Genomic DNA, 21,917 nt, shown 5'->3' on the forward strand with positions numbered 1-21,917 from the left:
TTGTTCAACATTAAAACATCTCTTCTTTTTTCTACTCAACATAACCACCTAGAAATCAATTTACAGTAATTCACTCAGCTACTACTGCAATTAAAATGGGCTATGGGATATGACACAAACCATGCTAAACCTAACATGCTTTGGTAATTCAAATTACCACTAACTTCCTACAGCTATCTCTTTATGAAGGGACATTAATATTACAGCTACACGCATTTAATTTCCCTATTTCCCTCTCAGATATAAATAAAATTTGTCTAATAACCAAAGTGCTGTTTCAAAAAGAAAAATTCAAATCCTTTTTAATCTTGAGAAAGATGCTTAGATGTTAAATTTACAGATCTGTGTTGTTTTTTAAATTCTGATATCTTCTGGTGTATCTCAAAGGTTATACAATTATTTTGGCATGCATTCTCTTCCCACAATTGGGTATTATGCAGTCTTTACAATAGAGCTATTTGTCTTGGTTTTAAATGTTTACCACAACTAGAAATTTATCTACAGCATTAGGAAAACGCATACTGCACAGAAGGCCGAATGTGTTTTGAATGTATAATCTGATCTTATACTATGCATCATGATCTATATCATCTTTCTCCAGGGTCTATTATAAATGAAACTATGCTTGCTAAATTGTGTAATTACTATAAGGTACAACAGACTTCCCATTTTAAAGACTATATTTTGAAGAATTATCATAATCATCTTCATCCACCTTCTTTGACAACAGTTCATCAGCCACCAAACAGGATTTCTTACTCTACATATCTTCTTCAAATAAAAGGACAAGGCTTCTTATGAGGCTTAACAAACTTGCAAGCTCAACTGTCAGTCATTAGTGTGTTAATAACATGCTAGGGTGTTTTTCTACTCAGCTCATAAAATAATCAGAGGCATCAAAACCATCTAAGTTTCATGTTAACTTGCTATAAATATTTTTCTATTGAACTAATCACAAAACGTTGAGCACTAGACACTGTATGAATGAAACACAAGCACCGGACTGGAAGAGAAGGACAGAGCTGATGCACTGCATTAGCCACGTGAGGATGCAGTGCAGAATTTAACTCCCCAAGGCTGTCCGTGTGCTTCTCCTCCTGGAAGCAGCAGCAAGGCAAAAGAAAACAGCCCCCCCCCCCAGAGCACAGAATGAGGCCTTCTTAAAAGAGTTCCTTCCAATTTAAGGCACAATAAGGATTTTTAAAGGTACTCAACAGGAGGGACTTCATTGTTTTTAAATGGGAGCCTGGTAAAACTAGGGATTGCATAAGGTGATGTCCACGCATTAGGAGCCTGGACCCAATGACCCAGGAGACTCTTTCCATACCCATGCACTTAAAAAGTGCCTTTTGTAGAAAATACTAACAATCTACTTACTTCTACTAGTACCTCAAATAATTAATACTACAGCCCAGCATGTTATCCCTCATTACACACAGCGAAAGAAAATCAGATTACAGTCCCAAGAACTCACTACACTCATCACAAATGATTAAAATAAATAAGCGAACAAAGAAACAGTATGCGGCCTGAAAAGCATACAAGATGAAAACATGATGCCCACTAAGGTAGATTTAAATGATCTTTTAAATCAAAAGATCTCCCATCCTTGCTGAATATGATGCTTCACAAGTTCGAAACGCAAAGCGACTTGTGAATACAGCTGACAGCGATCAGACTGGCTACGCTGCAGGAGCTGCGCTGCTGCGAGCTCACTGAGCACTACGAACCACCTCTGCTTCCCCAGGGCAAGAAGGATAATGCGCAACGTTCGGTCTTTTGATTAATAAGAAGCACCGTTAAAACACACACAAAAAAAAAGAAACACACACCCCTCTCTCTCTTTTTCTGGTTTCAGTTACACGTGAAAGGGCAGCAGATGCAACTCTGCGCCCTGGGAAGACTCCCTCCGACTCGGACAAGGTGCATTTAGAGAAACCTCCTGGACACTATTCTCAGGGCAACTCGCTGATGACAGAAGAGCCTCAGGACACACCGCCCGGCTGACACGCTTAAACACAACCACAGCACCGCTGTCAGCGCGCTGAACGCCCCTGTCCCCCCCGCCCCAGGTCCGCGGGGGGGCTGAAGCCCCCTCCCCGGAGCGGGGGCAGGCTAACAAACCCGACCGAATTCACAGCGGCCTGGGGAACTCTCCACGGGGACAGGGCTGCGAGCGACCGCGGCGCATCCTCCTTCCCGCCGCAGCGACGCGGGCCTGGGCCTCCACACCGCGCGGCAAGAGCGGCCGTTACCGAAGCGCGGCCGTCGGCGAGCGGCGGCCGCCGGCTAGCGCCCGGCGTCGCGGGGTCCCGGCTGCTTCCTGGCTCCACGCAATACATAAATAAATAAAAACACACAACAAAATAAAAATAAATACAGAATAAAGTGAGGCGAAATGCTCCCGCCGCTGGAGCCGGCACCCGAAGGCAACTCCCCGTTTCACCAGCGGCCGCCTCGGCCTACCGGCACCTCAGAGGGGAGGAGCGCGCCGCCGCCGCCCGGCCCGGCCCGGCAGCTCTCCGGGGAAACGAGCATCTCGGCAAGCCGAGCCGCGAGGCCCCTCCCGCGCCGCCGCCGCCCGGAGCCGCGGCGCGGAGCCGGCCGAGCCCCGCCGGCCCCCACAGTACCTCCGCGGCGCTGGGACGGGGCCCGCCCGCCGCGGGCTCCCCTCGCGCACCGGGACCCCGCGCGGGGGGGGGGGGGGGGTAAGGGGGGGGGGGGCGCTGCCCAACGGCCCCTGCCTCGCGCACGCGCACGCGCACCCACCGCTCCCGGCCGCCTCCATCTTTCCACGTCGCCAACGGCGGCGGCGGCGGCCCGCGCCGGCCGGGGGAGGGCGGGGAAAAGGGGCGGGGCGCGCAGCTGGCCACGCCCCCTCCCCCGCCCGGCGCCGCCGCGGGGCACGCCGGGAAGTGTAGGCGCGCCCGCAGGGAGACGGCAGGCGGGCAGGGCAGGGGGCGGGGCGCGCAGGTGGCCACGCCCCTTCCGCCCGGCGCCGCCATTAATAAGAGCGCGGAAGAGGTAGCGCTGTAGGCACAAAAAAGGAGGAATTCAAAAGCAGTCCTCATAATGAGTCAAAATACACACGCTGCTAGGTCTGTCTACGTGCGAAACATATCCGCGTTTCAAATAATTTGCATTTCAGGTAAGACAATGAAAGGAAAGATAAAGTGGTACAACCTAAAAATCGTTTATAAAAATAAGGGAATCATCATTAGCAAACGCGGTCTTTACTTGTGCAGCCAGATTCGCTGAAAAGCAAAAGCAAAGACAGGCTGCAAAAACCCAGATACGATTTGGTTACTCAAACGTATTCTGATAATCAGAAAACTGCAAAAGGAAGATCATCTCTCCATTCATGTATTAAGTAGTTTAATGAAAAAGAATTAGTTCATCTTAAAAGCATATTTAGTTAATCTAAATTAAATTTCTATTAATTTCCTTTAGCTGCAGTCTCTGAAAAAATTGTCCTTGTGGCAATAACCTCCTGAACTGTACAGAAGTCAGGACTTTGTACTGTGGTGCGTAAAAATGTCTATTCTGCAATTTTCTACAGGTCCAGTATAAATTAAGCTACTGCCTTGCTCTACTTAATTCTGGTGGATGTCTACTTACAATCTTCAGGTGTCTAAAGCCTTTCATAAACCTAGCTTCTAGTGAATAACAAACATTAAGTAATTCTCTCACTTAAATCCCATATTTCTCTTTCTTTTAGGTATTTTGTTCTCTCATGGCAATTACCTGTTTTTCTTCTGCTTAAACATGAATCTGTTCAGTTCCGTGCATCCCAGCAGATGGTCTCCTGCACCCCTGCCCAGGGGCTCAGGCAGTAGAAACAGGCACTTGCTGTTTTCATTTGTTTTTTAAATTATTTTTTGCCTATCTGTTCACAACACAGGTACTGGAACAGAACAGAAGCAACACAAATCTCCTGCCAGGAGATGCAGATTACTCACATTAATGTTTAACTGCAGCTAGTGAAAGTAGTGAAACACCACTTCAGAAAGCAGACTGTGTAATTTTACAAGCAAAATGACATATTTGCATGATCTGCATGTTTCGCTTTTTGTGGTCATTTCAGCAGTTGTGTCTAGTATTTAAATATGGTGCTGGTACATGGCCAGTAGTCTAGATCAGACTGCAATATGATCAACTATATGATTTCTTTTCCATATTACCCATGCGTGTGCTTGAATAATAATATTCCAAATAACTCTACACATATAAATTCCAAATAATTCTATACATATAAACGGACTGCTTACATTTGCTTTATTTGTGAATGACTGAAAATAGATGAAGCAGGCAAAGGCCATTGTGGAGCACAGAGATAGCAACAGTTTGCTGGAGCTCCTTCTGGATGCTTACTGGAGAGGTGAGCCCATCGCTCTGGCGGGCTGTCTGCACGTCAGCCACTTGCAGCTCGCCATCACCGCCCAGCAATATTGTTACACCATCCAAAGAAGCAAAGTACTGAGACTTTTCTTGTCATGTGTAGAGCAAGAAACCGGTGTTTTCAAGCAGGTGTTTCACCTCAGAATGTCATTTCAGTGGTAGGAAAAAAGGCATTCATGAATTAGGGAACAAGACATCTCAGAATAGAGCCCCTTATTGCAAATGTTAAAGCCCAAGCACAGCTCTTGGTCTACCCTTTATGCCATGTTCGTGGCTTTTAGAGGTAAGTATCTTACTCCAAAGTTTTGGCACATTTATGAAATGCCCAGACATTTCAAAAGAATGGTTAAGATCACCTGCTCCAGCCCAGGAAGCACAGCTGAAAGGACATCTTTTTCAAAAAATGCTTAAAGCATAAGAAAACATGTTTATGCTCAGCTGCACAACTGTGATGAGCCTTAGTTTCTGTACTCGTTCAAAAGACTACGTATGGCCTTGCCCTCCCTTCTTAGTGTATGGCCTCAATCCTGCAGAGGGAATTTCTCAGCCTTTTTACTCTTCATTCATTACAAAGAAAAAGGTGATTTCAGACCCGCAAAGTTCTTGCAATGAACTTTGAAAACAGTCGTAGGAAAATAATTTATTGTTTAGGAAGGGGAAAGCAGCCGACTGGTTTGGAAAACATAATCTGTCACAAGGAAGACAGCATCTACCTTTTACCAGTTTGAGTTCTGATGAACAGGGTGTGATCCACTGCAACAATCTTGGGTGAAACATCCAAAAATAGGGAGGATACAAACAACAAGAAGACAGTGTAACTTCTTTCATAGAATCATAGAATCAGTAAGGTTGGCAGGGACCTCTGGAGATCATCTAGTCCAACCTCCCTGCTCAAGCACAGTCACCTAGAGCATGTTAGACAGGGTTGCATCCAGGAGGGCCTTGAAGATCTCCAGAGAAGGAGACGCCACAACCTCTCCGGGCAACCTGGTCCAGTGCTCCGTCACTCTCACAGGGAAGAAATTCCCCCTCACGCTCAGGCAGAACTTCCTGTGGTTCAGTTTCTGCCCATTGCCTCTTGTCCTGTCACATGGGACAACTGAGAAGAGTTTGTCCCTGTCCCCCTGACACCTCCCTTCAGGTACTTGTACACATTGATCAGATCCCCCCTCAGCCTTCTCTTCCCCAGGCTGAAGAGGCCCAGCTCTCACAGCCGTTCCTCATAGGGCAGATGTCTTTCCCTACCTCCCATTTCCAGCCCACTCTTTTCTACTATACAAAGCTTGTGAGAAGTGACAAGAACACACAGAGTTAGTTTGTTGATCTGTCATTGCATGAGTTACACCACGTGGGCATGCTCAGAATCACAGAATCCAATTTTATTATCGCAAACAGTACTTCACCGGTCTAGGAGAAAGCTACATCTGTGGTATACTGATCAGATGGGGGCTTACGATGATGCAAAAGCTGGTTAAACAGTAATGCAAAATTCACTTCCCAACAGACTGACTCTCTAAGGGAAAGGAAGGAGTGTTAGGTAACACCTTACCAGAAGTTTTCTGTAATTCGACCCATTACAAGAGTAACGAAGAAACAGTGGTCCAATATCCACCTGTAAACATTGTATACCAATTCATATAAGGCCTGGAGGAAAAAATAAAAAAAGAAGGGGGGGGTAATAGTAGGAAACAATACACCTCACCAGAGGCACCAGACAGGCATCAAGCCAAATATCAAGAATATTTCTCTAGAAAGAAAAAACATGCTTGCAAGAAAGACTAGACCTCAGCAACAGTTCAAGGACTGCAAGGTGTCTCCTGTCATTCTGGCAGGCAACATTTTAACGTGTAAAGGGACTGTGAATGAACCCAAACATTTATCAGCCTATCTTGCTGCCAGTTTTATCATAATATCCTCTAGAGACTATCCCTGAAACACCTATATACATACATACACACATACAGTGTAAGGTGTACCCATAGGACTTCCTTAATAGCAATCCATAATTGTTGGAATGCTTTTGTTTTTAATATTTTTAAAAATTCTCCAGTTTGGTGTAGGGACAAAACAGGGATTACCAGTTCTATTCCCTATTATAGAGTGGCATCTAAAAATGCTTCACAATTGCACTACCAAGGTGGAATGAAAGTCAGTGAAAGAATATTTCTTCCCAGCATGAGGAAAAGCTGCACTTGCCAAGTTTACTTTGTCACAAAATTTCAAAAAAAGAAATAGTTTTATGATCTCCCTCCTTGTGGCTTGGGCTCATCCACGTTTTCAAACCTGTACATTACTACTACAGATTTTCATTATTCAGAAGGCTAAAAACTATTAAATGAAGCAACTTATTTTTAAATAAATTCCTGGTTTATTATAATTCAAGTTATGCCACCATGTTAACAAGATTTTAGCTTTTTTTCTTTTTTTTTAAGACACAGAATTGCACCATTTTAAGCCACTGCAACAAAACACAAAGCAAAAATTTTCTTGTATCATGCCCTTGCACCTCCTCTTTAGGAAAGAAAGGCACAATATTTCAAGGAGAAAATGATGAATGGTAATATCAGATCAAGATTTCCTGCTTGTAGTAAGCTAAGTAAATTGTGCATATAGCATAACTCGATTTCACATGATCTACACTCTTCATAATTTGACTATAATACTTCTCTTGACATAATGCAATTCATAATTCTTTAGCAAGGGCAGGAATAGCTACAGTTCTTAAGGTGAAAGCCTGAAGTACTGCACTAGCAGTCAGTGAAACTAAGCAGCAACACATTTACCTCCCCAAGCTAAATTTATTAATAAATTATATAACCTAAACTCTAATCATGCCAATCAGGTTACAGAGGTTTCCAGTGAGGAAAACAAAGAGCAATTCAAGACAGTTTTCAAACATTTTAAATAATAAAAATGTTAGTTGCCATTTTAGTGGCAGAAGAAATCCTCTTCTGTAAGTGATAAGGGTTTCCATTAAGTAAAATGTGCAAAGAAAAAAATTCTCTAAGTGAGAGAAATGTCACCAGTTCATATTGGACGCATGGGGATAAAATCCTTATAAATAAATTTCTTTAATCTGTTTTCTTATCAGAAACTTCTGTGCCTCTCTTTGCAGCAATTCCGTTTGCAATTCCATTGCTTTCAAACTGCAAATAAAAGACAGTATCATTAATGGACTGTCAAAAAAAGAACTTCACACTAAGAAAGATAACATTTAGTTTGTAACAAAAGTGACTTCTAGAATCAAGGCCAGAGATCTATAAAGAAATTTGCACTAAGAATCAAAGTGATGATTTTTTTTTGATTTACACATAATTCTTATTTCAGGAGAAGGGGGGAAATGAAGACAGAGACAACATATACAAATCTCTGAAAATAAACCACATTTTGTTAGAAGACATACATAGTATCTGCACAATTTGAATGCTTTAAACATTTTGCCCCATTAGTAGCTGCAGAGCTAGCTGAAGAGCTTTCCCCCCCCATTCTGTTTCATGCAACTATTGTGATTTATCAGTTACCTAACTTCTCACTTCTCTGAAATAGTCTATATATATATATATATACACACACACACATATATATATGTCTATATTTTACATATACATAAAATCAAGCTGTTTTAGAAAACAGATACAATTCGTATCTAAGACCTCCCAGAAGCCATCTTGACAGAAATGCTCTTCCCAGTTAGATCAGTACTGATAACCCTCTTTCATAAGAAAATAGCCACAAATCTTCCATAAACACCCAGCTATGTACACCTTCGCAATGCCCAGCCTGAACTATTGTTGGGTCTTTTATCTGAGACTTGCTAGGTTAGCGAAATGCATTAATCTTACTTTGTAATTTCCAGACTCATCCTCCTGATCTCTTTTAGCAGCTGAAGGTGCCCGTGGATTTCCAAAATCTTGACCTTGTTTCATGGCTGTTGTTTCTTGCACAGCTTTCTTGGGCCACACACGCTTTATGAAAGGTGCAATAACAGGATAGATATACGGTTCAAGGAATTTCTTATAGACCCAAAGGAGAACTGGAATGACAATACAAGGAATGCACACCATGGCCTGCTTTTGTTGTATGACGAAGCTATTGAAGAAAGAGGGGAAAGAAAATAATAACCCAACTTAGAATGATAGATTTTGCATACCATGAGCTCAAAAAACCAAAACTTTCAATAATTAATAAGGAGCCTAGTTGATATTTAAATATAGCTGATTCTTTAATGACAGATTGTTAACATTTCAATACTGCTGACATTCCCCCTTGAAAACAGCTTTATGTTGCCATGCCATAAAGTCCTCAGCAATATTAAGGGCAGCATTTTTGAGATTTTAATAACTTTCTCCAAGTAAAGCTCGCTATTATTTCGTCATCCATGCAGCTAGAACTGAGAAAACAACATCCAGGAAATAGAAGGCTTTTTGCTTTAATCACATAAGTTCTAAACATTGAACTGCAGATATTAAGGCTGTTCTTAATATAATATAACAGAGCTTGAAAAGATCATTTTCCCCATTTTATTTCTGTTTAGGGTGAAGTTAAACGAGATGGCTTAAGTCAATCTAATGGCTTGCTACTGCTGAAAGGCAGGTTATGGACAAGGTAGGGTGGAGGAAATCCTATTCTCCTTTTCCTCACATTCTGGGTATGTGCTGCTTCCTTGCCCCTGCACACAATTTGGAAACACTTGGTCCTGCAGTGATCCATTTCAACTGGTTAAACCTCAGAAAAGGAGCTCATCTCTCTCTCTCAGAAACAGAAAATCATTTCCAAAATATCAGCCTGACATCTGCTGTCAGAGAAGCAGAGAGAGCACCACTGCAGGAACAGAAACACAGAGCCGGGAGCAGAGCCAGAACTGTCCTTTTCAGTGGTGATGAGCTATCTGATATGCTCTGCTGCACTGTGCAACTTTGCCCTTCATCTTCCTCCTTTCTAGGCCCCTGATATCTGAATTCTTACATAAAGAAGCAAAACAAAAGCTTTCCAGGATCCCTCCATGGAGACTGAAGAGGAAGATGTGTATACTTCATTTGGGATTATTGTTTAGCTTTATTTAAATGGTCTTTGAGTCTTGCAGCCCCAGGCCCTGCTGAAATGCAGAATACCAAATTCGAGCTGACTACATCAAATGTACTTTTGGTTCTTTCAAACATAGCTTTACAGGAATCAGTAGTCTCTGAAGTCAGAGAAGAATCTTAATCTGGGAATATATGAATGAGGCAAACCCATTAAAGCCATTGGAAAAAGATGATAAAATGAACTCCCTTGGCCAAAACTTCCCGGACACCAACTTTTCAACAAGATGTTGAGCATTCACTCGCTGGCTAAAGAAATGCTCCTGAAGAGCAACACAAGCTGTCATTCTGAGACTACAGCCAATGTTTCTGCAGTATGCTTCATTCCAAGATTGTAGACCGAAAAATAAGTCAAATTTCAGCCCAAAACTGATGCAAACCACTCAGAACAGCACAAGAATTTTAACATATATAGCTCTTGCTCTCAAGTTTTTCCTGTGATCGGGAGATATTTTCTTTTTTTTTCTCCATGCTTGCTTCCCCCCCACTAAAAACTAATTGCCTGTTAATTTTATGGGGGGGGGGGAAGAAGCAAGCATGGAAAGGCAAACGGTCACGTTTTAATAGCAAGCTTACTCCTCGGTGACAGAAGCTTTTATTTCTGTAGAAGTCCGTGGCTGAGAGTCAGCAGAGGGGACGGGCGTGACGCTGCACGTTGGCCTTTGTCTCCACGTTTAACCCGCAGCCACCAGAAAACTATTATTACAGAACAGTGGCGGGGGGGGGGCTATACACACAAAAAGGCTTTTTATCCCGTTTCATAAAGGCTGAACGGGTCTAGAAGGGGAGGCGCGCAGGGCGCCCCGCTGCCGCACGGCCCGCAGGCCGCCGCGTTCCCCGGGAGCCACGTCAACCCGCCCGCCGCGTCCAAGGGCGAGACGCCGCCGCCAGCGGCATCGCCTCCCCGCCCCGCCGGGCGGCCGCGGCACGAAAGCTGCCGAAAGGCGACTCTGAGCAGCAGGAAGAGCCGCCGCTCCAGCGGGCCGCGAGCCTCGGCGCGCCCCGGCCCCGGCCCCGGCCCCGGCCCACCTCAGGCGGCGGCGGCGGCGGCGGCGGCGGCGGCGGCGGCTCCGTTAACGGCTGCTCCAGCTCGCTCCGCCGCACCGGAAGCCTCCCTCACGCTTCCGGTCGGCGCGCACCTCTACGTCACCACGACGGCGACCCGGCGCCAATCGGAGAAGGCGATGAGCGCGCCACGTGACTCGCGCCCCGCTCCACCCCCCTCCCTCCCCCCCCCCGCCGCCATGGCTGGAGGCGCCGGCCGGGCGCTCCCGGCAGCGCGCGGCCCCTCTTGCCCCGAGGGGTAAAACGAGGGCGCGGGAGCGTCGCGGCCCCGCCGAGCCCTTCGCCTTCATCTCCGTCGTGCCCCCGGCTGCGGCCCGGCACAGCGGGAGAAGATGGAGCCCCTGGCGCTCTCCTTTCGGAAAGGAGTCACTGCCTTACAAAGCTGCTGCTGCTGCCCACAAGTCTCACTCCTCTCCTCCTTTAAACCAGCGTGCAAACTTTTCTCACCGGCATTCACAGAAAAGCTGTTTTCAGGCTGGCACAGCAGGGGACAGCATAAAGTACTTCTCCAGTAGCTCCTGTAATGCCCTGCGCCACGGACTCTAATGCAACTTCCCAAGAGCACACTGGAAAACTGCCTGGGATATGAACAGTAACACTTCTGGGAGACCCCAAAGTAGCGGGCCGGTACTGAAAGACTGAGTGGACTTACTAGCACTGCAGAAGCCTCAAAAAAAAGCAGAGAAGCACGCACAATAAATCTTTTTTATTTATGTACACCTGCTGTATCAGATTTACTCCCGAGCCATGAGCTTTTGCTTCTTCAGCTTCTTTTGGGATATCTGAAAAACAAAAAGCAACAGTGAAAGTCTGCACCTACAAAAAAACTTGTTGTAGAATTTCTTTTGTAAGGTAACAACCTTAAAACAACGTGGTATGTACTGAAAAGCATACCTAAATTTTAGCAAAACACGTCAAATTAAAATGTGTCAGCTGAATGATCTAAACATGCTATGGTCTTTCAACAGTAAGGTCTCTAAAAGGCACCATTCTTTGTTTTCATCTACATTTTGCAGCATTAACTGGGAATGCAATAACTACTCCAGGGAGTAAACAGAAAATGCAAATACATCATATTGGAGTATCTACACACACAGTGTAGATCCTGAACAGATAACCAGGCATTGTTCCAGGCACAGAGAAGCACTAAGCTCACAGCCTGAGAAGCACAGCAAGCCATCTTTGCAGCATAAATCTCTGACAAAAACTTTTTCAATTTCTCAATGTTGTATTAATATTGAGGTTGCTCAGAAACACATCTTTTTTTTTCATGGGCATTCCAAAGGTGTCCTAAGATAGTCATCATAGCAACCCCTTTGTCTGAAAAAGGCAAAGTATTAAAATTCAGGTTTCTTGACAATGACATGTTAAGAAACAAGAGGAAAAAAAAAACACTATGATACTTCCTACCTTTTTCTTTTGAGCAACTTCTTCTTCTGGTTTAGGAACAATCTGCTCTTTCTCAGTGAGGATCATCTCAATATGGCAGGGGGAGCTCATATAGGGGTTGATCCTACCATGAGCTCTGTAGGTACGCCTGCGCATTTTGGGAGCCTTGTTGACCTGGATGTGCTCAATTACCAGAGAATCCACATCAAGACCCTAGGGGGAAAAATGCAGAACTGTGGCTACATTCTTCTATAAATAAATAATCTCTGTAGCAAAAACATGAATGATCATCATGCCACACATGTCACTGCTGGCAAATATCTGACAGCTTAACTTGGCAGTATCACAAAACAATTCATTTATTAAACAAAGCATCAAGTAAAGCCAGGAGGAAAATAAAGTATCTTTCTAGATATCACAAGGAATTGTTAAGCTGATGGCTCAGAACGAAGATTTTATTTCACAGTTATTCCAAAGGTGTCCTAAGATAGCCATAACCGCCATCAAAATTGCCAAGTTTAAACACTGAGTACATTACCAAAACATAAATTAACCAGAAGTGCACAGGAGATTTTGCGCACTTAAGAGATATGGCACATACTTAAATTAAGTAGCTGATAACAGAATGCATGAACTAGCTATCATTTAAAAATTATCCCTCGTGTTTTATTTTGAAGAATGCATGCAACATCATCTAAACAAATAGCAAACCAAATCCTCAGACCCTGACTGTACAACCCAGAACATCATCTACAACATCATCTACTCAGCAGGCCCTGTCTGGCCTTTGATTCTTGAGCCAGAGTTCAGGCCTACTGACACAGAGAACTACATGAACAATTTGCATTTGATAATGCCTAGTTAACCTACCTTGAGCTCAGCATTGCTCTCTGCATTTTTGAGCATGTGCAGTAAGAACTCTGCACTTTTCTTGGGCCAGCGTCCCTGTGTCCAGCCCCACTGCTTGGCCTAGAAGAAGAGAGTTTTGTTTTCACCCTGACTACAACACAACTATTACATGTTGTTATTACTAAGATTGCTCAGAAAATAAATTCCTTTTCATGTTTAATCCAAAGGTGTCCTAAGAAAGTCATCACAGCAACCAAAATTAGCAATTCAACTTCTCACACAATACTATGAATATTCCTTTTTAGCTGACATATGAAAACAATACATTTAAACGATTACCTAATGCCTTTCACACAAAACAACAAACATGAAACATTGCAGCACGACAGTTTGCAATACAGGTATTCTCCCATTAATGTTTTAATGTGACATTTTTCACACTGACAGAATATTCCCAATGCAGTCTCAACTCATCTTTTCTCTCTTCTTTAATGAACCATACCCAAGCCTCCTTCCCGTTTTCACCTCAAACCTCACCTGCGCACATCTACCAACTCCGCCATTGTAACGACGGAAGGGAACGCACTGCTTCTTCAGGGTCACATCCTTCAAGTACTTGGTGGCCTTTCGGATATGCATGCCCTTGATAGCTTGGGCAGTTTCACGAGTGTTCTAACAAAACAAAGCACAGAAAAAGCTTCTCTCAACAATTCTTTCCAAGTAACAAAGAAAAACCACTTGTCCCTCTTTTCCCCAAAAGTCTCCCCCCCACCATCTACCTGTATAATCTTAGCATTTCTCTCTTTACTACTGATTTTGTTACTCTGACATGTTTTTGTTGATGTTTTAACAAATGGCTAGATCATTCCAGATAGCAAAACTAAACCCATGTACTTTTAAAATACATACACACTTATGGTAAGTTCTCCCACCCAAAGCCTGAAGGATAAATTCCTGCTAGAACGTCACACATGGCCCTCACTGAAAATAAACAGAAAACAGACAAGCTACGCTAATTTAAAATCCATGTGAGACAACTATGAAGAGGAGAGAGAAAACGGCTTGGAAATGAAAATCAGGTGTAAGGTATCACTGCTGAGGACATTACGCTAAATGCAAATTCAAAGAGTAACTTTAACCATGAACACAGTAAAAAGGCAAGCCAAAATAAATTAAACCTCTTGAGATGCTTTCACCTGCGTTATATTTTGCACTTTGCAGAAAAGTATCTGCTCAAAATGCAGCTTTGTGCGATTAACTCAAAAGTGTCCTAAATTCACTGCTGCAACTAAGTGTTTTTCAGAGAAATGTATTCACTCATATGCAGTCCTCCTGCTGAACACGAGAAGTCTTTTGTGCCATACTTCTTGACCAGCAGGATGATCAGATTAGACAGATCTTTCCAAACAACCAAAAATGAAAAATAAGACAGATGAAACAAACCACTAATCTGATGCTAGTCCAATTCCTACTGCTATAGCCATTGCAATTAACTGTGTTTCCTCACTGTAATATATTATCTATGTTTGACTGCAGGCTTCTTAAGACATACCACCTATTTCTTATTGCCACGGATAAAAACCTTACAAGCAGTTTAATCAAGCATAAGCTGTATCCTACGCTTCCACGCTCCAACAGCTGCAACACAGTGACACGGCAGAGCAAAAGACCACTCTCTCTGCAAACTGAATTTGTTTCTTTCCTATTATTCACAAGCTGCATACCTTGAAGTGGACTCGCAGATTGGATCCCCTGGACTTGCATGCTGTGGACAGAAAACACAGACGTTTTAAACGAGAACCTCAACGGTTTTGCTAAGGTCCCACAAGAACACGCACGAAGAGCAACTCACATTTCGTGGGGTTCTCCGGGTCCAGGGAGTAGCGGACCATTTTCGGACTTCAACTGTGGAAAAGCAGCGAAGAAAAGCGTATTAAACGCCAAAGGTGCAGGTTCAAAACCACGATTATGTCACTGCAGACGGCTAAGGAAAGGAGCTGCTCAGAAATTGTTATTTTTTTTCACAGTTTAATCCAAAGGTGTCCTAAGAAACGCATCACCGCAGCCACGGCCGCTCCCCAGGGCCTGCTTCCACCTCACCGCCCCGACAGCGATCCCGCCACAGCGCCATCCCAACCTCCGTCCCCGTCCATCCTCCCGCCGCGCCAGCCCCGCAAATACCGACGGCGGACGGCGGGGCGGCCAGGCCCCTCGGCCCCCCGCCGCCTCCCCGGGGCTCCCGCGGCGGGATGGGGCCGCGGGAGGCCGGATAGGAGCCGCGCCCGCAGCCGCCATGGCGCCCTCACCTCGGGGCCGCGGCGGCGGAAGAGGGAGCGCAGGGGCTGCCGGGAGGCGGCGTCAGGCCGCTCAGTATCGCGAGACGGGGCGGGGCGGCGCGAGACATCGCGGGGGCGGGCGGGGAGGGGGAGGGGAGGCGTCGCGGCGGCGGCGGGGCGAGACGAGGCGGCCTCCGCGGGGGCGGACGGGCGGGCGGGCGGGCCCAGGAGGTGTAAAAGCAAAGCGTCCGCGTGTAAGTATGTACGCGCGTGGGTATGGATACACGTGCGCGCGTGTCTGCGGCGGGCTGGTGCCCGTGCGGTGTTGCCACCCCCCCCCCGCCCGGCTGAGGCGCGGCCCCCTCAAAATGGCGCCGGGCCGTTCTGCGTGAGGAGAAGGGCGCGCGCCTGAGAGCAGGCGCCAGCGCCGCCGGCCGCCTGCGGAACCGGGGTCGTCCCGGCCGCCTGCGGCCCTGTTCCCGCCGCTGCGTGTTTCTAGCTCTCCTTCCTTTGAGCGAGCTCCTGTCTCGAGCCTTCCCGGTCGCTTCGGGAGCTGCTCCAGGGGGGCTCGCCCCGCGCTCGCCTTCGTGCCTTCGGGGGGTGGCCGAGATCCGAGGGGGCCCGTTCATCCCTGCGCAGGGCTTGTGGGCGAAACCGCGGCGAGCAGCCCGGTCTGTTCCGGGAGGGTTGTTCGGGGGCCGGAGGAGGCTTTCTGCCTCCTTCGCCGCCGTGTGGCAGGGCCTGTCCTGGACTTCAGCAGCTCATCTGGCACTTCTGAGAAGCACCGTAGGCGTTGCAAACGCATTTGTACAGCACTTCGCTAGGGGTACCCCCAGTACTCTGAAACTGCCTGCCCTGCCCCCGTGCTCTGGACCGGGGGAGGTGTGTTGCAGCTCTGCACAGAGCACCGCACACCGCAGAGTGGGTATCTCTGAGACATGAGGGACTGGCAGTCTTTTCACAGGGTGGCTAGTGATCTAAGGAGCATCCTGTGTCCACATATTACCTTCAGCACGGTGCAGAGTGTGAAGCAGTTGCTGATTGTTAAATTGGCAGTTTTAACAGCAATCCTTTTTATACCAATGGAAAAGGTGCCACACGGTAGAGCATTACCTACTTATAATTGCTGTTCCATTAGATGTCCCTCAGACATGTACAATAAATTTCTGTGCTTTGGATAAATACATACATAATAAGTTGTGGAATAGAGAAATGTTTTTCCAAAACTTTTTTGTCCCTATGAAGAATAATTCAACATGACCTGACCTGTAGGAAGTGCATGCGTATATGATTTGTGCATCAGTTTTCAATAGGAACGCATGTACCAGACAGGTGTTATGTCAAATTTAGAGTATATTGAGGTTTGTGCATTCCTGGGTCTCTCTGCAAATATAACTTCCCCTCTACTTTTTCCAGTCCTTGCCACAGTGGAGATACAGAGAACACAAATAGTCTTTTTCTCGTCACTCTCCCCAGATAATGCTAGCTAAGTCAACAAGAATGTTTTTCTCTTGGCATAATTGCCTCTATTTTAGGGTTTTGGCATTCTGGCTGTGCTGACTAAAGAGTGGTTTTTTGGTTGTTAGTTAACACAGATGAACTGGAAAGCTTATAGTCTAGACAGGGCCTTGGAGAGGTCATGGCATAGCACAGGCTATCTCTAAATAGATTTGTTTGTTGCTGAAGACATCTCATAAATTTAAGATGTGATTAAACCCAGTGGCTAATTAAGGTATGTCAGTTGATTACATCAGTACATTTGCACCAGATGTGTAACTGAATGAACACTAAAATAGCCTTGGCAGAATCCTTGCTATGCAGGGAAGACACCTGTTTTATTCAGGATAGACTTCTTATTGGAGGAAAGACATGGTCAAGCCAATTTTATTAATCTCCAATTCAATGCTGTTCACAAATCGGTTCAGTGAGACTAGAGTAAGGAGCAAGTCCAAGAGTTACAGCTAGATGGCAGTTTAGGATGAGAGTAGAGGGAAGGAAAAGCACAGTAGCATGAAAAAAAGTGTACTGAGAGATTGAACCAAAAGGATTAATATTTATGAGCTGCAGCTGATACTTATTGCAGCATTATTAAAAAAAAAAACAAAACAAAAACAGAATTACTTATTACTAGAAAACATTTTTCTGTTTTAGGCCGTATTTGAAACTAGAGATGCTTTGGAAATTAACAAAACAGCAGTTCAGTAAACTGAAAAACTTCTTGGAAGTAGTACCCAGTTACAGGAGAACATTCATCAAGAAAGGCCTGACAAAATGAGATCTTCCTGAATGGCCAATAGTCTGGTGGCCAGGTACTTCCCTGGCACAAGAGAGGTCGAGGTTCAGCTGTGGGCTTAGAAATAAGCAAGAACTCACTGGCCATGTAAATGCTCTGACCACTGGGCTGTTTTTGGATCTCTTGTTTAGCACTGAAAAACCCCAAAGGTTTGAGGCTATGATTTCACCCTGATGGAAAGAGGAAAATATTTGAACTATCACGAATATTTACATTGCTGGAAATTGCAGAGCTCTGATTTTGACTGCAGCTCTCTCTCCACCTGTCTTAAAAGGTGCCTTTTGCAATGGTTTCAAGGAGAAGCTTTCTGCAAAGTCTCCAGCCTGTAAGCACAGATCTCAAAGCAGTGAAACCCTGTAGCACTGCTGAGTTTTGCACAAATACTATTTTCCATTTTACACATGAAGTCCCTATGAAAAGGGTTTGGAAGCCATGTTCTGAAGAACATACGCTAGTTTTTGGTTGTGGCTGCTTACCTCGAGATACTCAAAGTCCACTTTTCCACCAATTAAGCACTTCTATCTCCTATCATCTTCCATAGAATTAAAAGGACAAGCAGCTATCTCTGAATAGTGATAATGTGAAGAAGGGTCTGTACTACCAGAATACACACATAGCAGCCTTTCCATGCCAAGCATGACTAGAGAAAAATAAATGAAAAAATGTTTCTTCTGGGCTCTCATGACTTCAAGGAAGAATACATTTGTAAGCAAAAGATCTCAGAGATAACTTCCAAAGCATCATTTGGGTCTCTTAATGTTTTATTTCCCTCTTCTGTGAAATGAGAACAGTAATGTTTCCAGGTGTGATAAATTAAAACTAGCAAAAGCCATTTTGAGAGCCTCAAGCACTACTGTAACCAGGCTCACCATACTGTAAGCATCACCCCTCACAGCTCATGAGAATTCAGTCCTCCCTTTCTGATTTCTGTTTTCTCCTCCTCACCTGATTGCATGCACTGCCAGAGAAGTAAACCAGTATTTCCATGGGAAGCACCTTTAAATGCAGCTTTTTCTTGGCTACAGAGCACAGGAGCAACAAGATACTCAGAGAAACACAGAGCAGAGCTATTAAGCATAATGGTTGATGCATGATGGGAATTATCACCATGTTGTTGTCTATCAGCTGAATGAAAAGCAAAGATTTTTTTTCACTTACATTTTCTGTTTCCTTGACAAGCAGTAACTGTTCAGGATGAGCTGAGGGCTTGCACTGATGGAAGTGTAGAGTTTGAGTTCTGCAGGTGGACTGCTTGGGTGTAGCAAGCTAGGTGTCAGGAAATGAGAGGCATATTTTCATCTATGTTGGAGAGTTTAACAACTACTCTCAGAGGCAGCCTAGCACATATTTTGTGCTAAGATCATGGCTGAGGCAGCTGAGTGTGTGCCTTTATTGAGGTTTACCCAGATTATTCCCCCAGTGCACCAGCTGCCTTGAATATTTAGCTTACGTGAGCTGACTCAGAAAAAATATTTGGATCTTAGGCAGAAAATTTAAGCACATAAGTCCAAAATCACGTTCTTGAAAACTCCTGCATAGTAGGCAGCTGCCTCCTAATCCTACTGGAATCTCAACTCCATAGGCTTTTGCTTTAAACTCCCCTGGCGCAATCTCTCCACACTCCTCTGCCCGTATCACCACCCCTGGTGATTCAGCCCAGTTTTGTATGTGTGTGCCTAGGAACTGCCTCACTCCTGAGAGCTCAGCAGGTGTTTAAAATGAAGATCCAACCCATATTTGGATCGGAACTGTACTTCTACTTTGTCCTTTGGACACTCTCTCTGGTAGCAGCCTCCTGGGATGGGCTCCATCACACGCAAAGGACACTGATGGTTTTTACTTTCTCCTGTGATGCAGCTGCAGCAAGTGGTATTGCCCATCTTAACACAGTGGCCCAATGACCACAGCACACTCTCAGAATGTGGGAGACCCACTTTCAATTCCTTTCCTTTGAGAGGATTCGAAGCCACATCCTGACCACAACGCTAGAGGCTATTCTGCGGCAAAGCTGTTTCCACCCTTTCTGCTCCGGCTCTTCTGCTGCACCGTGAAACAACCTGCAGTTCATTTGCTTCATGCCTCTCCATAGAGGTGCTTCCAGGAGCTGAGGTAAACAAGTGAGATGAGCACGGCTCGCTGGCTGCATGCTCTAGCCTACACTGGAAGATCCCAGCAGGCAGTGTATGGGATATCACCTAAGTCCTTTTGTGGATTTAGCTGTAAATAAACAAGCAGCTTTATCAGTTCTACTAGAATTGCCAAATTAAATGTTATCCTAAGTGACAGAGTCAACTCCCCTGATAGCCACCTTCCTTCCTGACCAGAGACATGACAAGCAAACACATGCCCAGTCCTCTGCTGCCTGCTTTACTGATATATTGCTTTGAGCCTTTGCTCTTCAGCAGCTTGGCAGCTCAGGCAGCTGATGGACAAGTGCATTGGCCTCTGCAGCACCTTCCCAAAGGGCAGTGACTTCCAGTGGAGCAACAACAGGTCCATGCGGAAGTGCCCGTAGCAGATGGTAAGTCTGTTGGGGCTCACTGACCATGTTGAAAACTGGTGTGCTAAAATACACATCTGCTCTTTTGTATGAGACTTTTTTACAGTGATCTTTTCTTTGCACAGAGAAAGGAACCAATTCTTCCAGCTTTTTGTTAGTTTCTTAGTGTTTACAGCCCCAGTTCTTGAAGTCTAGGGGTTATGTGGGGATATCAACTGTCATTCACAAAACTGCATACAAACAAGTTGCTCCACCTAATGGTTAATCAGAAAAAACTTGAAGATAACAGAACCCAGTGTTTGTTTTAAACTTAAACCTAATCCATGGTGCTTGAATACTGGCGGTTGGAGATATTGAAAGCTTTCCAGCCTTCAGACAGCTCCCCAGACTCCTCATCCTGCCAAATGTGCTGCTCCTCCAGAGGTGCAGCCAGCTCCAGTTGTCAGCTATGTCCTCCTACAGTCAGCAAGGCATTTGGGCACATGGTTCTCCAGCTATGCCCTCTTAACAACAACATCCTAAAATCTGCTAGTCCTGGCAGGAGCATCTGTTGGCCTGCAGAAGGAGAAGGTGTATCTCCAGTACGTGGAGTGACCAAGCTCAGCAGGACAGCACATGAAGACTTCACTCTGTGTAAGTAGCTCTGTCCTGCCCTCTTGAACAGCTAGATTATAAATTCCTTCCTGAGACTTTAAAGAGGACAGATGCTTCCACAAGGGGTCAAAAGTCTCTTACTTAACCATATATATATGTGTGTATATATATGTCATAAAGTGTATCATCTAAAAAACATGAATGACAAGAATGCTTTTGATTCCCTAAGGAGTCCTCCTAAAACCCAGGCAAGTCTCGGCAAGGTTAGCTCTTCTGCTGTGTATGTGCTGTACCCAGTCCAGCAGTGAGGAAACGGTCGAGGGAGCTCAGCTTCATCACTGCTGAATTCCAGTCTTTACGGTCACTACTGCTCGAGGGTGACATAGCAGGCACAGCACCTTCCCCACCCTGCTGATGACCAGCCAGCCAGCCAGGAGCATGGACAAGAAGCACAGAACAACAAATGGTGAGATTGCCTTAATACTCAATGATTTTGGCACACTGTCCTACAGCAACGGGTTCATCCACCCCCTCTACGCCCAGCTAGGAGGGAATTACCAGTTAAATAAACCTCCTATGTGATTGATAACCTTGTAGCTGAAGTTTGTATTTATTCAGTTTATTCTCTGCCAGCAAACCATTTACGCAGGTTGTGTGGGTCTATGACTGCTTGGTCATGGCTTTAATTGCCAGCTATATATCAGCCAGTCATGGTGGTAAGAAAGCAAGTTGATAAAGACATGTGAATGTGGGATAATAAACACTATTTGGGATAAATTAAGTCCTGGGCTTACACTTGCTTAAACCTGTCAGGGTCCTAACCAAGAAATACTTCTCGAAATGTTCTTTTGGTTAAAGATACCGGAAATGCCCACAATTTGAGCACAGATTGAAATACAAGTAGTTTTATTTAAACATAAGAAAAAATCTTTTTACTGTGAGGGTGGTTGGACACTGGAACAGGTTGCCCAGAGAGGTTGTGGAATCTTCGTCCTTGGAGATATTCAAAACACAACTGGACCCAGTTCTGGGCAACGTGCTCACATGACCCTGCTTGAGCAGGAGGGTTGGACTGGGTGATCTGCAGAGGTCCCTGCCAGCCCAGCTATTCTGTGAGTCCCATTCAACACTGCTTCTAAAGCTAAGTGCACTCTGTACCATGAACCACAGCCTCAACCTTCATCCATTTGTTACACTCTATGTCCTAACCAAAATGGATCAAAGAAGCCTCCTCCTCTCCTGTGTTATCGTCTGCTCTGTCTTCTTATAGCTCCGCTGTTTAACAGCTCCTCTGGGGCTGCTGATAAACCACAATCAAGCCTATTCTCCTTCTCGAGGGAAACCAGAGGGCTTGTGCTTGCACTCCTCTGCAGGCAGGCAGTGCAATACCACTGAGAATGAGGGACAGCCTGGGGGCAGCAGCAGGAATGTTACCAGCAGGCAGGACCTGGCTGTTGTCACTACAAACCAAG

General features: G+C 45.2%; 3 protein-coding genes, 1 long non-coding RNA gene and 4 other non-coding genes across 11 annotated transcripts in view; 1 reads left to right on the forward strand and 7 right to left on the reverse strand.

Moving 5' to 3' along the window:
* DYM (dymeclin) overlaps window positions 1-2,845 on the reverse strand; it is a 214,025-nt gene extending 211,180 nt beyond the window's left edge. Inside the window, exon 1 of one of the 3 annotated variants that reach the window (XM_062599520.1) lies at window positions 2,770-2,845. The gene's annotated coding sequence lies outside the window, so the exon portion shown is untranslated. Of the gene's footprint in view, window positions 1-2,630; window positions 2,690-2,765 lie in introns of those variants that run through there. The other 2 variants (XM_062599519.1, XM_062599521.1) reach the window with 2 other exon arrangements.
* Window positions 2,846-5,756: 2,911 nt separating this feature from the next.
* CZH18orf32 (chromosome Z C18orf32 homolog) lies at window positions 5,757-10,599 on the reverse strand. 2 transcript variants are annotated; one of them, XM_062599354.1, is made up of 3 exons: window positions 10,509-10,599; window positions 8,241-8,487; window positions 5,757-7,544 (listed from the first exon to the last, which is right to left on the reverse strand). In XM_062599354.1, exons 2-3 carry the CDS (start codon window positions 8,460-8,462, stop codon window positions 7,470-7,472), a joined length of 297 nt encoding a protein of 98 aa, XP_062455338.1. In that variant the 5' UTR covers window positions 8,463-8,487; window positions 10,509-10,599; the 3' UTR covers window positions 5,757-7,469. The 2 variants fall into 2 exon arrangements, with proteins under 2 accessions (XP_062455338.1, XP_062455339.1); XM_062599355.1 differs by lacking the exon at window positions 10,509-10,599 and adding an exon at window positions 10,056-10,182.
* A 636-nt stretch (window positions 10,600-11,235) lies between these two features.
* RPL17 (ribosomal protein L17) lies at window positions 11,236-15,113 on the reverse strand. Its single transcript, XM_062599353.1, has 7 exons — window positions 15,089-15,113; window positions 14,635-14,687; window positions 14,507-14,547; window positions 13,320-13,454; window positions 12,804-12,902; window positions 11,955-12,146; window positions 11,236-11,326 (listed from the first exon to the last, which is right to left on the reverse strand). The coding sequence occupies exons 2-7, from the start codon at window positions 14,672-14,674 to the stop codon at window positions 11,279-11,281; spliced, it is 555 nt and encodes a 184-aa protein (XP_062455337.1). The 5' UTR covers window positions 14,675-14,687; window positions 15,089-15,113; the 3' UTR covers window positions 11,236-11,278.
* LOC134154036 (small nucleolar RNA SNORD58) lies at window positions 11,787-11,855 on the reverse strand. Its single transcript, XR_009961321.1, has one exon. It is a non-coding gene; the product is annotated as a small nucleolar RNA SNORD58 (small nucleolar RNA).
* On the reverse strand, window positions 12,370-12,436 carry LOC134154022 (small nucleolar RNA SNORD58). Its single transcript, XR_009961306.1, has one exon. It is a non-coding gene; the product is annotated as a small nucleolar RNA SNORD58 (small nucleolar RNA).
* On the reverse strand, window positions 12,969-13,035 carry LOC134154035 (small nucleolar RNA SNORD58). Its single transcript, XR_009961320.1, has one exon. It is a non-coding gene; the product is annotated as a small nucleolar RNA SNORD58 (small nucleolar RNA).
* LOC134154037 (small nucleolar RNA SNORD58) lies at window positions 14,779-14,847 on the reverse strand. The gene has a single exon (XR_009961322.1). It is a non-coding gene; the product is annotated as a small nucleolar RNA SNORD58 (small nucleolar RNA).
* A 156-nt stretch (window positions 15,114-15,269) lies between the features above and the next one.
* LOC134153829 (uncharacterized) lies at window positions 15,270-21,034 on the forward strand. Its single transcript, XR_009961237.1, has 2 exons — window positions 15,270-15,312; window positions 19,209-21,034. It is a non-coding gene; the product is annotated as an uncharacterized LOC134153829 (long non-coding RNA).
* Window positions 21,035-21,917: the final 883 nt, after the last annotated feature.

This window comes from Rhea pennata, chromosome Z (assembly GCF_028389875.1).
Source record: "Rhea pennata isolate bPtePen1 chromosome Z, bPtePen1.pri, whole genome shotgun sequence".
Lineage (NCBI taxonomy): Eukaryota > Metazoa > Chordata > Aves > Rheiformes > Rheidae > Rhea > Rhea pennata.